The sequence below is a fragment of the Haliotis cracherodii genome, unplaced genomic scaffold (genome assembly GCF_022045235.1).
Source record: "Haliotis cracherodii isolate W230 unplaced genomic scaffold, xgHalCrac1.p SCAF_3, whole genome shotgun sequence".
In the NCBI taxonomy this organism is placed as follows: Eukaryota; Metazoa; Mollusca; class Gastropoda; order Lepetellida; family Haliotidae; genus Haliotis; species Haliotis cracherodii.
This window is the reverse complement of record NW_027266286.1, coordinates 47,478,182-47,494,340: the sequence shown is the minus strand read 5'-3', so window position 1 is coordinate 47,494,340 and position 16,159 is coordinate 47,478,182. Positions and strand designations below refer to the sequence as shown.

Here is a 16,159-nt window from a genome sequence, read left to right as displayed (position 1 = left end):
CAGAACCAAACAGGTCAAGATGGATGCCCCATTTTCCAGATTCTTTCAACCGTTTGTTCTGATGTTGTTGTTGTTGTTGTTGTTGTTAAGACTGACTTCTTATATTCCATTTCATTTGTATACATTAGATGAATGGTCGACTTCCTTCTGTATACTGAATTCTATGGTATGCTCATATCATAAGAATGCATTAAAACATAGGACTATAATGATGTACCCGATGTGTGTGTTTAAAGCAAGTGAAATGATATATCAAAAGTTAACACGCGTTATGATAAGCACCATTATTTCTTCCTGACATGGTTGGAAGCCATACCAAAACATAATTACCAAATTCATATCACATTGCATCAACCTTGAGACTCACACCGTGGCACAAAGTATCATGATGCATCAAACTTTCAGAATTCTACCATGGCACAAGGGTACGATCAAACCTTCAGTAAATCATGTATACCCCTATTACAACATTCTCAAGCTGTGATGACAAAGACATAAAGACAGTTGAAATGTATATGGAAATGCAGGTATCTCTCAAACAGATTCATGCATCCAATATAAAAAATTAATGATAAATATCATCAAATGTCACCATCAATACAAGTTATTTTGCATGCATGTATACTATTTAAAAACAGTTAAGGACCATCTTTGTATGTTCCTTTGTTGTTTCATGCTGCACTTAGCATTATTCCAGTTATATGACGGCGGTCTGTAAATAATTGAGTCTGGACTAGACAATCCAGTGATGTCATGAGCATCAATCCACGCAATTGGGATATGATGACATGCATCAACCAAGTCAGCGAGCCCGACCACCTGATCTCGTCAGTCACCTTTTAATGCAAGCATGGATTGCTGAAGACTCATTCTACCCAGGAGCTTCAAGGGGATTAAGGACCATCTGCCATGACTGATTAACTATAGGAGAATGAAATAATCAGGTGGTCCATAACATTTTTTGAGTAGTGTATACAAATATTCGGCTGATACAGAACTAGGGCCTGCTTCACAAAGAATACTTAGTGGCTGATCTGATGTGATGCACGTACCCATGGTGTGTGGGGATACAAACATTCCTCTTTTATTTTGTATGTTGTTCAATGATGAACATGAAATTGTTTATCTCTTGGCAGGATGCTTTTCCAGAAGAGTTGATAACACAGGACATGATGTTCAGACACACTGACATTAAAAAGCAAACTTTTGACTTGATATTGTACTGTTGCTTCATATGTTTGGACCTTTCACACACGCTTTCATTCATGTGATGTAACTCGTCTTTTGGTAATATTTTCACCAAAAATTGTTCTACTATAGTGGCTATAACTAGCTGAGCTGAAAGTTACAGACTGTGACATAAGTGACATTTTACAAAGTATCAAAGCGAGGATGCCAATGGGAATCATGGTAACTGCAACCATCACTGGTACAAGGAGACATCAAAAGCACATAACTGTCCAGTTCCTGTAAATCCTGCAGAACATTGTAGCCATTATGCTGTCTTGTAACACCAGCTAATGAGGATGACTGATCTGCACTGACTGAGTGGTCAAGAAGGACATCATCTAGACATAGCAATATTTCTAACTATCCTGAGGTTCAGACTATCATTTCAGGGTGACTAGTGAGTAAACAAAGCATGTTATGAATCTCCCCACTATCCAGGGTTCTAGTGTGTGAGAATTCTTGAACCACTTGTCTGTCTAGGGTATATTAGTCCTGTGACCTTATCCAGAACAATGTAATACTTAAATGCTTCTGATGAACAATGAACATCATAGAATACTGAATTCTTTCCTGACACCAACAGGATCATTAGCTCCTGAAATTGTCAGTGACACCAACAGGATCATAAGCTCCTGAAGTCCTCTGTGGTGGTGTCACCTCAATCATTAGCTCCTGAAGTTGTCAGTGACCTCTGCAGGATCAAAGAATATCTGCGACATCAAGTTCTTTCTCCTTGAAAGTGCAAATGTCCATGAGTATTCTAAGTAGATCGGCAGATCTCATTGTCATAAATGTGATAGCACCATAGGCTCATTCTGGCAAGGTTGTGACACTTCACAAGAGAAGTGGATCTCTGGAGAACATGGAAATGTCAGTGCCACAAACAGTATCCAAATTGGTTCATATACTAACTGTTGCACAATCATATTCATAGCTTCCTGGCTACTCTGCTGTGTTCAAAGAGAGACAGATTCAGACATTCTGATGCTAATGGCTCTTTCTGTCATGGTCATGAACATGTTCTGAGCCTCAATTCTTCTAAGATTCAGTGGGTCATTCTGCCATCGTCATGATCCCCTCGGACTCCATCTCAGACTCCTCCATCTCCTCTTCCTGGCGCTGAATATGTATGACCTCTGACATGACCTGCCCCGAGTCCACGACCTGTGCCTCGCTGACTGCAATCCGACCATCCACTACCTGATCCTCAGTCAAGGTCAGATCTTCCTCATCATCTGCAACAGAGAATCACAGTCACTGAAAGCACTTGGCTGGCACCAATGGACATTGAAACATTTTTATTAAGTGTTTCACATTTTACCTTTTCTTTTTAAACATCAAAGATAGATATGATGGCCAATAGCCTGCAACAAGGAACAAAGTACTTCTGGATGGGGCCTAATATAAAAATTGGATAGTCATAAACTGTTTAAAGACTGAGCAGTGATGATTGGTTGGTTGGTTTGTTGTTTAACGCCGCACTCAGCAATATTCCAGCTATATGACGGCGGTCTGTAAATAATCGAGTCTGGACCAGACAATCCAGTGATTGATATCATGAGCATGGATCCACGCAGTTGGGATCGATGACCGTGCATCAACCAAGTCAGAGGGCCTGACCACCCGATTCCGTTAGTAGCCTTTTACGACAAGCATAGTTGCCTTTTACGGCAAGCATGGGTTGCTGAAGACCTATTCTACCCCGGATCTTCAGGGGTCGAGCAGTGATTTTCAGCCTGCTGGGCAGCATTTACACATGCTGAGCAGTAATTCTTTTAGGCATGGACCATGAATGAAGCAATATTGCTGAAGACAAACAGCATCAGGACATTTTCATGATTTTATCAACTTCTTCTGTATCATTACCTAATTTGAAACAAACAGTCAGGACATTTTGGATGACAGTCAATGTCCAAGACAAGAAGATGATCTGAAACCCTGCAGATTGTGAAGCTAATGAATGACAGTGAAGATGGTTGTACACTGTAGGTGGCAAGATTACAATGTGCCCATCTTGCTTACTATATCAATCCTCTTGGAGAAGACAAACAGTCATAACAGGTAAAACCAGGACTTAGTTTCCTCAGCACTTGCTGAATAATGATGATGTCTGGGCACACTTGTGGATGTGCTCGTAACATTTCACCCGTGGCCGTTCCAGTATGATGTGTCAGCTGAGATCGCTGGAAATAACTGAGATGTTGTTGGGTAGCTACCCATGCTAAAACCAGCCATTGCAAGTGAGTGAATATTGATTTACTAAGCAGTCAAGACTCATGACATGGTTAGGCAAACCAGTGGTTGATAATATCGGCAACAATTCTTGTCATCAACTAAGAGGACACACAATCAGTCAAGTAACCAACCCATCCACATTTTACACATGACAAGCACTGTGTACGAGGGACATACTTCCCTAAAACGATGGGCAGAATCCCCACTGAACAGCATTTGTTACTACCAAATGCCATCCAATGGACCTCATACACAAAACAGATACCCATGCCCTGTTCTTTCCCTTATACCTCAAAGATAAGGTCTCAAAACTGTTGTCTTATAGAGTAATCGATTCCAAACAATAGCAACCACCTATGCAGGGTTTTTGTCCCTTTACAACAGCTAACGGCCCCTTCCTGCCTTGCATCCCACTATGTGAGGCCTCACTGTTAATCATTCTGCTCCTGCCTTCTCACAAGGTGAAGCCTCATAACTGTAAACTATTTGAAAATCTGACATAAACAAAACCACACCATTGGAACTACTTCTGTGATCATTCAGACATTTCAGAACCTGTGGTGTTGAAAGAAATAAAACGTTCAACTCAAACATTGCTTGATGGAGCAGCATACATCACAATGAACGCTCAGGACCCCCAGTCCAGGTGAGCTATTAACACACAGTGTCACCAAACATTATCAAACACTTAACTCCTCAATGACATAGAGACACTGTCAAGTCCAATATTAATTGAGTGTTTAAGTCCCTGGAACACCCTTAATCGCCCTTACTATTACTCCTGTCTTCTCATGATCATATAACTGTTTAATCAAAATGGTGGAAATTCCAAAAGGCTTCTGTTTAGAGTGCAGACGATATACAAACGTGTAGCTGACAGATGAGGCACTGGCGATGAAGCAAGTCATCCTTACAAGGTACACAGTGAATCTCTTTCTTCCAGTTACCTATACAAAGCCGTGGGAAAGTTTATCTCCATTCAGTCCAGAAAAGTATTAAAATAGTCTTTCTCTAAGAAGAGGAGCATTAAGCTATACTGTATTATGAGAGATAGGTCGTGTCATGGCCTGTGTTATGTGATCTGGTGCACAGGAACTTGGCACTTTGTCTCAGTGGCTGATAAAAAAAGATTTACAAAGGTATCAGATGAATATGGTCCTAATAATGAAAATTGCTTATTCATCAAACAATCATCTGAGTAGGGTATGTTATTATACTGTATGATTGTCTCCCAGATAATTGTGATTATCAACAGTATCTTCTACATCATCATCATCATCAATGACAGTACCTGCATCATCATCATCATCATCATCATAATCATCACCGACATTACCTGCAACATCATCATCAACTTCAGAATCAATACCATTGCCTACATCGTCAACTACAGCATCAATATCATTGCCTACATCGTCAACTACAGTATCAATATCATTGCCTACATTGTCAACTACAGCATCAATATCATTGCCTACATCGTCAACTACAGCATCAATATCATTGCCTACATCGTCAACTACAGTATCAATATCATTGCCTACATTGTCAACTACAGCATCAATATCATTGCCTACATCGTCAACTACAGTATCAATATCATTGCCTACATCGTCAACTACAGTATCAATATCATTGCCTACATTGTCAACTACAGCATCAATACCATTGCCTACATCGTCAACTACAGCATCAATATCATTGCCTACATCGTCAACTACAGTATCAATATCATTGCCTACATCGTCAACTACAGTATCAATATCATTGCCTACATCATCAACTACAGCATCAATATCATTGCCTACATCACCAACTTCAGAATCAATATCATTGCCTACATTGTCAACTACAGCATCAATATCATTGCCTACATCGTCAACTTCAGCATCAATATCATTGCCTACATCACCAACTACAGCATCAATATCATTGCCTACATCGTCAACTTCAGCATCAATATCATTGCCTACATCGTCAACTACAGCATCAATATCATTGCCTACATCATCAACTACAGCATCAATATCATTGCCTACATCGTCAACTTCATCTCATCTATGGCTTAATAATCCTCATCAAACATCTTATTCACTATTATGTGGGTCACTAGGATATAAGGGTTGTGATGCAATACACCCTGTGACACAAGGGTCACAATGCATTACTGGCTGAGGTACACACATTGTGATGCAATAGCCATTGTGATACAAGGATCACTCTGCATCACTGACCGAGACACATGTTACGATGCAGTACACACCAGGATACAAGGATCACTCTGCATCACTGACCGAGACACATGTTACGATGCAGTACACACTGGGATACAAGGATCAGTCTGCATCACTGACCGAGATACATGTTACGATGCAGTACACACCGGGATACAAGGGTCCCCCTGCATTATTGCCTGAGAGACATGGTACAATGCAGTACACACCGGGATACAAGGATCAATCTGCATCACTGACCGAGATACATGTTACAATGCAGTACACACCGGGATACAAGGATCCCTCTGCATTATTGCCTGAGAGACATGTTACAATGCAGTACACACCGGGATACAAGGATCAATCTGCATTATTGCCTGAGAGACATGTTACAATGCAGTACACACCGGGATACAAGGATCCCCCTGCATTATTGCCTGAGAGACATGTTACAATGCAGTACACACCGGGATACAAGGATCCCTCTGCATTATTGCCTGAGAGACATGTTACAATGCAGTACACACCGGGATACAAGGATCCCTCTGCATTATTGTTGCCTGAGAGACATGTTACAATGCAGTACACACCGGGATACAAGGATCCCTCTGCATTATTGCCTGAGAGACATGTTACAATGCAGTACACACCGGGATACAAGGATCCCTCTGCATTATTGCCTGAGAGACATGTTACAATGCAGTACACACCGGGATACAAGGATCCCTCTGCATTATTGCCTGAGAGACATGTTACAATGCAGTACACACCGGGATACAAGGATCAGTCTGCATCACTGACCGAGACACATGTTACAATGCAATTCACACCGGGATACAAGGATCAGTCTGCATCACTGACCGAGACACATGTTACGATGCAATACACACCGGGATACAAGGATGACATGTTGTGATGCAATATACTGTGTCACACACATGCAGTTACATCTTTTATAACAAAGCTAAAGCCAGTATGAGACATCTTTTAAATCCAGAAATCTATTGGAAAACATTATTCAGAAGATTTTTCAACCACTACAAATCTAACAAAGCGGAATATTTTGGTATCTAAAGATAACATGCATAGATCCTTTCAGGCTACAGAGGGCATAGAATCTCTCCAGAATACACTGAAAGCCTACAGGAGTCTACTAAAGCATGCAAGATAATGCCCCAGATATAAGTATAGGGTGTGCGAAACACTGACTTAGTCATACTCATCCCCATCAACACAACTATCCTGGGAACGTCCCTCAGTGTGCCTGATGGATACATCGCCCCTTCCCCCAAACCCCCACCCCACTTGTTCCATGTAATATGTCCTGAACCAACACTGGTTGGGAAGGAGTGAAAGATTTAGAAAATAGATTGATATCTATTGTAAGACTACTTGAGGATTAAACTATACCGGAATTTCTTATGAGGCTTGATAACCCAAGCTTTCTGTGGGGGTGAGGGCCTGATAAGTCAATCAGTCTGTGGGGGTGGGGGCCTGATAAGTCAATCAGTCTGTGGGGGTGAGGGCCTGATAAGTCAATCAGTCTATGGGGTGAGGGCCTGATAAGTCAATCAGTCTGTGGGGGTGAGGGCCTGATAAGTCAATCAGTCTATGGGGTGAGGGCCTGATACGTCAATCAGTCTGTGGGGGTGAGGGCCTGATAAGTCAATCAGTCTATGGGGTGAGGGCCTGATACGTCAATCAGTCTGTGGGGGTGAGGGCCTGATAAGTCAATCAGTCTTTGGGGGTGAGGGCCTGATAAGTCAATCAGTCTGTGGGGTAAGGGCCTGATAAGTCAATCAGTCTGTGGGGGTGAGGGCCTGATAAGTCAATCAGTCTGTGGGGGTGAGGGCCTGATAAGTCAATCAGTCTGTGGGGGGTGAGGGCCTGATAAGTCAATCAGTCTGTGGGGGTGAGGGCCTGATAAGTTAATCAGTCGGTAGCGTGAGGGCCTGATAAGTAAATCAGTCTATGGGGGTGAGGGCCTGATAAGTCAATCAGTCTATGGGGGTGAGGGCCTGATAAGTCAATCAGCCTGTGGGGGTGAGGGCCTGGCGAGTCAATCAGTCTGTGGGGGGTGAGGGCCGGATAAGTCAATCAGTCTATGGGGTGAGGGCCTGACAAGTAAATCAGTCTATGAGGTGAGGGCCTGACAAGTCAATCAGTCTGTGGGGGTGAGGGCCTGGCAAGTCAATCAGTCTGTGGGGGGTGAGGGCCGGATAAGTCAATCAGTCTATGGGGTCAGGGCCTGACAAGTCAATCAGTCTGTGGGGGTGAGGGCCTGATAAGTCAATCAGTCTATGGGGGTGAGGGCCTGATAAGTCAATCAGTCTGTGGGGGGTGAGGGCCTGATAAGTCAATCAGTCTGTTGGGGTGAGGGCCTGACAAGTCAATCAGTCTGTGGGGGTGAGGGCCTGACAAGTCAAACAGTCTGTTGGGGTGAGGCTGGAATGCTGGAGACAAAGGGACAGGATGGTGAATGGGGATGGTCAGCTAACCCGGTAACCCTCCCTATCCCCTGACACCAAATTGACCAACAAGCAGTCCTCACCAGGAATAAGGGCAATCGAGGGTGACTGCATCAGGGTATTTGTGCTACAGGGAGGTGATTAGTCTTCCTGGTATAGTCGTGGCTACAATATGTTTTCAACTTTCCCACAGGTATTAGTGTTATGAGGGGAATTACAAACCACTGGAGATTTTTTGTAACCGCTAATTTGACACTTCTATCTTGATAAAGAATCTAGAGGGTACAGTACTGGAGGAACTTGGAACCTGTTATATGGCCGCCAATGTTGTGTCACTATATAGACAATAACGTGTGGACAGATAGCAGAGGGTGAATTGCAGACAGCAGCAATTCAGAACACCATGATAAATTTTTGAGGAGAGATTGTATGGTGCATTTCCCATGGCCTATAAGTGGCCCATATCATCCACTTCCATGACACACAGACTTAAATTAAGGGACTCCTAGTTTCCTCAAGGTCTTCTTCTACAGAATCTGAACCTATGGATTCCTAAACCTGACTGGTAGCTGTTACATAAGGGTTTTTAGGACCCCTGACTTTCTTGTTGAATTTGAACACTGCATAGAGAAGAACTTGCAAACTCTGAGGAAAATTGTGAGTGAGTATGGTTTTATGCCGCTTAAGCAATATTCCAGCAATATCACGGCGGGGGACACCAGAAATAGGCTTCACACTTTGTACCCATGTTGGGAATCGAACCCGGTTCTTCGGTGTGACGAGCGAACGCTTTAACCACTGGGCTACCAGACTGGCCCCTCTGAGGAAAAACAGATTACCCATCTCAAATAAATGATTTTCTGTTAACATTTAAATTTAACATTAATTTTCATAATTAATTCACAAGGAACAGATAATCCGTAATTTTGATAAAGAATTGCGGAGTCCATCTACCCTGTACCCACAGTCCTCTTCTATCTCCCCCAAAATAATTCAAAATTAGTTTGTCAATACAGTGACATTGCCTTCGCTAAGATTTTATTCTAATTTTGTCACATAACATCTTGTGACATGAGCAACAGAGGCCATAAACATGAACTCCCTGTGACATCATCCAGGTATGACATCTCCGTCAGTAGAACACTTTACAAACAGGAATAATGGCACAGTAGGCATAATTGAAATGACGACCATCAAACCAAATCTTATTTCTCAGCAAATTTCAGTTCCCCCAACATCCACCTCGATGGGTAATAAATATGTGTTTCTCCGTAGGTAAACTTCTTTCACATACACCCCACAATGCTTCCCATTCATACATCCCACTTGTAAACAGAGAGCCCTTGATTTAGCGTTCAGCGCTCCCTGTTCAACATAAAGAGATTCAATTAGATTCTCACAATAATCACTTCATCTGCCTTCAGTTTATAATATCCCCATGAAACACAGGAAATGACATGTCTTGATGTTCTTATTGATAGCTCTGCCACTGTATCCACAACATCTCAGATGACGAGGCGTCTAAGGCTAATAGATCAACCGACCTCCATATTTTCAAACAGTGTTCCCATAGCCATTAACACAGTGGTATATGAAATCATATACAGGAACTAGAAATCATATACTATAACTGGTTGTTATACATGTACATACAGAAGATTACCCCATAATTCCAGCCTTTCAATTATACTTTACCCATCACACGGGTTCAAGTTGTAGTCAAGAGGTCAAACACAGTGATGGTAAAAGTGAGATTTTCTTAATACTTTAATGAAAAAAATAGGCCACTTACAAGAAAACTTATCCAAGGATGTGTTTACGGGGAGGACCAGCATGGTAGATGAGGGGACTAAAATGAAGGTTTTGTGGCTAAATGTAATATTAATGACAGTCAACAACGGTCGGGACGGATAATAACACATCTCTGTGACAGTGTGGAGACCCAGTGTAAATAAACACTGATCCCATGTCCAGCAAAGACACACGCTACCCCGGAATTTCAATTACATGACAAGACGTCTATAATGTGTCAGGAAAACGGTATTTATATTAGCTGGTGGTCAGGGGCAGATTACGGATGACCCCTGAGAATTGGCCAGATTAGCCCTTCACCCTCCTCCTCCTCAAGTGGCCAGCATCAGCTGAGAATGTGTGGGAGCACACCGGGCGAGTCCCCCAAGATGGAGAAGAGCTTGCAAGGCTATATTCACACTCGGCTGAACAGGAATTTAAACTGTCAGCATTTTTGCCTTAAATCTGTGAAACATAAACAGCGTAATGTTGAACAAAGGACCCTCTGGTGGGAGGTTGGTGGGTGCACTGCTGGTCGGCTGCACAAAGAGGAGGCACACTCTGTCAGTGGCAGAGAAACATGAATACCCTCAACTATTGAATATATGTCACGTTATCTGTACTTGTAGACAAGAGAGGACAGATATTTGACATCAGTGACAAAGTTTCTGCTGGGACCATAAAACGATATTGTCTTACAAGGAGTTTGATCGATGATTTCACTTTATATTCATTCAGAAATGCTGGGGTTATGATATTCCTTCCTAATATTATTTTCGGTGCCAGTTTGGATCTTTTTAAGAAAATACAAACACCTAGTGTCATAGCACTGTAGCACTCACCTGTGTATGTAGTCAACTGTTTATAATGTCAACAAAGTTGCCATGGCGGCCATATTGAAAAACAGATTCAAACCCGTAAACAAATTTTCAGACATCAGCACGTCAGCATTTGATGTTTCAGCTTCATTGGTAAAGTGGTTCTGGTTTAATGGGCAAAACAATATTGCTCCACAATTGATTCTAATATCGAACACCATGAGCTCAACTATCAAGGCAAAGCCAAGAGGCAATTCTGTTTCTTCAGGTGGGTATTGTTTTCAATGGCCATGTGGATAGGAACCATTTAATAGTCTTATCTGACATCAAATTTCAATGGTAATCTCTGATTAAAGTAAATTACCCATAATGGCTTTCAATGGCTGTAGTGATACACGTTTTCATATTCACGACACTGGGACACCATTTCGCCCTTCAACATGGCGCTACTATTAGCAACATCCACTCACTCAGTTTGTGAACATATCTATAATTTTGATATCTTTAATTTGTAATCAATGTTTACACCCAGAGCATAATAATGAGAGAGATTGGATAGAATTACTAGTCTTGCAAAATTGTTACTGACCACAACAAACAGGCTGTTATTTTGAACAGACGTTTTTCCTAGTCAAGTGTGTTGATCAATATCTTAAGTGAGAACCACAGGTCAAGTTGGCCCCAATGTGTGAACAACATTTATGACAGTTTCCGAAATATAACAACCAGTTAAAGTTCTGTTCAAACTACATGGTCAATGTGTAAACAACATAGAGTGTCCATGGCAACCATATCACAAATTAGCCAGCTGTCAGTTCAACATCAAACCCAGTAATTATTACACTTTAGAGTCTAGTAGCCTGAACATGGCTCCAACATCTTTTTTTGTAGATTTTAGTGTTATGGATTAGTAGTACTAACAGACTTTTAGGCTACTAGGGCTTTAGGCACCAGAAGCTAAATTTGCAGGCTGTAACACAGATCACTAGAGGAGTGAGTGAGTGAGTGAGTATGTTTTTTTGTCCCTTTTAGCAACATTCCAGCAATATCATGGTGGGGGACAACAGAAATGGGGTTCACACATTGTACCCATGTGGAGAAATCGAACCCGGGTCTTTGGAGTGATGAGTGAACGCTTTAACCACTAGTCTACCCCACCACCCCACTAGAAGACAATGGAGGTCATACATAAATTTACCTTCGAGTGATTGATTGTGTGAGTGAGTGAGTGAATCAAGATATAACTAGGCAACACAGGATATGACCTGTTTCGGGGTTTGTTTAATATGGATCAGCGTTAGAAATTGGCACTAGTCCTGTAGTCCTTACCAAACTGCCCAATAGGAAAGGTATCCAAAGGATGAGTAGAAATTGGCCTATTTTAAGGGTTTTGCTATATGTTATCATTATAAGGACTAGTGGACAAAAACTGTTAGTTTCTAACCCTGTGGATGCAGTCCAAATTCCAGTTCTAAGGACCAAATGACATGTCCAGATTCAGGTGGTTTGATGGTATACTAGATGTAGACCAACCAGTATATATCTGGGGACGGTTTTCCAATGTGATCACCCATTCCCACAAAGTATCATCCAATCTCCAGTGACCCTGTTCGTCCACAAATCTCACCTAACAGATCATCTTGCCCGGAACACACTAAATATCCACAAGAACATTATTCTGTATCACCAATTCCTTTAATCCATAGATTTGTTAATCAAGATGATTTCAATGGAAACGGTAATGTCTGGATGAACAAGGTATCACTGAATACATCTGTCCACATGAAACAACCTGTACTATAACACAACTCTGTCACCTCCATGACCTCATATTAAACAAAGTCCACTCCATCCTGGGAAACAGGGCACCTTATTAGCACCAGAATCCCTAAAGGGACCAGCTTCCTGAAGTTACAAACCAAATAACACAAAAAATAGAATACAAAAAGATCAAATTTCCTGATATGCGGGGGAAAAAAAGACCAAATGGCTTACAGGCTGACTCGAACACCAACACAACAGACAAATTGAAGTTCTATCATACGACAATCGTACATGATTAACAGCAATGATTCAAAATGATTAGTAACCAAAAGTATCAATCAACACAAGTGCACTTCAATAAATAGGATTTCTACATGGATGACACCTGGATCTGCTGTGAAGGACTTGCCTGGGGGGGACGGGCTTCGGGGTTGGAGTTGGTGTTGGGGAGGGCAGCAATCAAGGGTACAGCATGCCGACAAGGGTGACTGACAAAACACTAACACAAGCCTTTGTAACTGTGTGGGCAGAGGCCGTTCACACTACTTCAGTGTTGGTACAAACTGTGTACATTATCTACCTTGATATGCAACCACTCCACTGCTACATAGACAGACTGCTTCTATGGGACAGGTAATTGAATGACATTCAGCGTGGAAATGTACATCTGGAGGCTTGTGTTGGACCTGAATGAGTTTATTCTGGCCTGTTTGGTCCCACACAAGATCTCTACTTGTACAACCTCCCTGGGAAAATGTCGTCCATTTTGACCAATTGTCAATCCTATCAAGGACATAGTAGTCAGTAAATAGCTGGGTCAGCAATATTAGAAAGGTATTTGGACCTCAATGGGAACTGCTAAATGATCATTTGAGTTGTCAAGAAGGAGTCCTGTCTGGTGAAATATTTCATGCATAATCAGTCCTCGGCCCATAATCACTTCCCCGCCCCCATATTTCCTTTTATGATTTTATAGCCTTCGGTCAGGTGATGCCAGTCAGGTTTACACTGCTTTAGCAACATTCCAGTCATAGCACAGCTGGGTCATCATAAATGGGTTTTACCCAATACCCATACGGAGAGTCGAACCCAGGTCTTTTACATGTCAAGTTAACACCTTAACCACTGGGCTACGCCACTGCCCCCTCAGGTGAGTCACTATTCCCTTCCAAGTGAGTGAGTATAAGACGTTCGGACAGTGTTTCAGTCATACAATAGCAAGGTGGAATGTTCCCCAGAGGTTTTGTCAGACATCCATCATCATCATCATCAGGTCTCCTTCCTTCAGATTAACAACTATATATTTATAAAGAAAGTGTCCTTCCAACATCACCCCAACACACACCCACCTTTCTCTCTTTTGTGTGTCAACTTAAAACTTAGAACATAGATGTACATGGATGTCTTTCCTTTAAAAATGGTAAGATAAGAAGTATAATGTAATGTGATGTGAAGTATAATCACAGCTTAAATGATGTCACCAAGTTCATTATGAAGAATACTTTATAGCATTCCATGTGGAAATAACTTGAGCTACTAAAATTATTCTTATCTGTTAATTATTAGTTCGTGACTTTTATCTCTAAAATATGGCAACATATTTCAAAAGAACATGTTCAAAACTGTTCCCAGATTTAAGATCCCGCCTACAGGCAACTCTCATACACACAACCGGACGGAGCCCCCTTGGCAGATGGTGACCCAGTAACCTGCAACTGTGATAATAAAAAATCTGCAATTTTCAATGTTGCACGTCTCATATTATACATGATAGAAGAGGACAAAAAGACAAAACACATACTTCCACTCTGAAGAGTGAGTGAGTGAACATGTGTACAGTAAAATTAATATCACAGATTCATATCTCTGTAGAATTATCATAATTTCTATGTCTGACATGACCTTCTTAAACTGTCTATGTGTTTAGAATTAGATGACTGTATGCCAATATTGTAAATATAGTGTAAAGTGTTAACCCACGAATCAGATGATGTGACAATCCAAAGACTCTGTTTGAGTGACAATCCCAAGAATCAGATGACGTGACAATCCAAAGACTCTGTTTGAGTGACAATCCCAAGAATCAGATGATGTGACAATCCAAAGACTCTGTTGAGTGACAATCCCAAGACTCAGTTTGAGTGACACTCCAAAGACTCTGTTTGAGTGACAATCCCAAGAATCAGATGACGTGACAATCCAAAGACTCTGTTTGAGTGACAATCCAAAGACTCTGTTTGAGTGACAATCCCATGAATCAGATGATGTGACAATCCAAGGACTCTGTTTGAGTGACAATCCCAAGAATCAGATGACGTGACAATCCAAAGACTCTGTTTGAGTGACAATCCCAAGAATCAGATGATGTGACAATCCAAAGACTCTGTTGAGTGACAATCCCAAGACTCAGTTTGAGTGACACTCCAAAGACTCTGTTTGAGTGACAATCCCAAGAATCAGATGATATAACAACATAACTAGCAGTCCAAATTGTGAAAATGTTCCAAATAAAAGGTGTATTATCAGCATTTTGTCTGAGTTAAATCATGTCATTGATTCCCCTTCCCTGTTTTTAGGCACTGGGTGTAAAAAGGTGGGACTCAACACATCCTAAAGATAATGCAGTGCAAGCACAGAAAGGAACCAGTCTTGATGAGAAGGCATCTTGTGTGACATGTCAACAGTTAGAAAAACTGAAAATTTGAAAATAAGTCAAACATCCTGGGGTCAGAATATAGGACATTTAAAAAATAGTGTGAGAAGATAAGTTGAAATGGATTGTCATAATAATCAATTAGCATGATTATCTTTTATTGATAGATGAATTATCTCCCACGGTGGTGGAGCTCGACGACGTTCTTATCCTACACGTATGACACGTAAGCTTGACCTTGTTGGGAAGCCAGTTGTCGGGTGGCCGACCTCCCCCACCCACCATCCCAGCGGTCCTATGTCCCCCCAGGGGGTCACACACACACTGGTCAGCGGACTGCCCACTGCCATTGTCCAGTAACAACATGGGCCCTCCCAGACAAAACATTCTTCACCTCCACAATGTGAACTGGTGGTGATTTTATCAACCACTCATAAATCAAACTTATTTTATCATGGCTCAGTACATCATCATCTATCTTTCTTTATTCAAGTATAAATCATATTTTGTTGTCATGGATAACACCTTGGCTATTTGGTCATGCAGAAGTTTGTCAAATGTCAAAATATGAGAAGTAAGTGGATGAAATTAACCAGAAATTGAATCCTTTACATGTCAATGTGTTCTCCTGTCCTGAGTTAGTCATCAGTAATGGTGAATACTGGTCAAGAACAGCCAGACATCCATCACCTGTCACATGGACAACTGGTCAAACCTTCTGACCTATAGCCTCAGCACTCCATCGTACATCTCGCACAAAGTTCAAACAATCTCTAAGAACATATTGAGAACTTTCTGATATATAGGTAAAGTACATTCTGATATACATAATTACACTACATTATTAGAATCTTTCCATATGAACTTCTAACACATACAATCTTTCAACACATATAAAGAATCCTCCAACATGGATAGGAAATATAGGAATATCCAAAGAATCTTAAATATCAAGAATCCTCCAAAATGTAATGAAATTTCAAA

General features: G+C 41.4%; 1 protein-coding gene across 1 annotated transcript in view; it reads right to left on the bottom strand.

Moving 5' to 3' along the window:
• Positions 1–244: 244 nt before the first annotated feature.
• Positions 245–16,159, bottom strand: part of LOC139474324 (uncharacterized) — a 104,313-nt gene continuing 88,398 nt past the window's right edge. Inside the window, exon 17 of the mRNA XM_071257294.1 lies at positions 245–2,465. Within this exon, the coding sequence (XP_071113395.1) occupies positions 2,284–2,465 (182 nt within the window). The 3' untranslated portion in view covers positions 245–2,283. The remainder of the gene's footprint in view (positions 2,466–16,159) is intronic.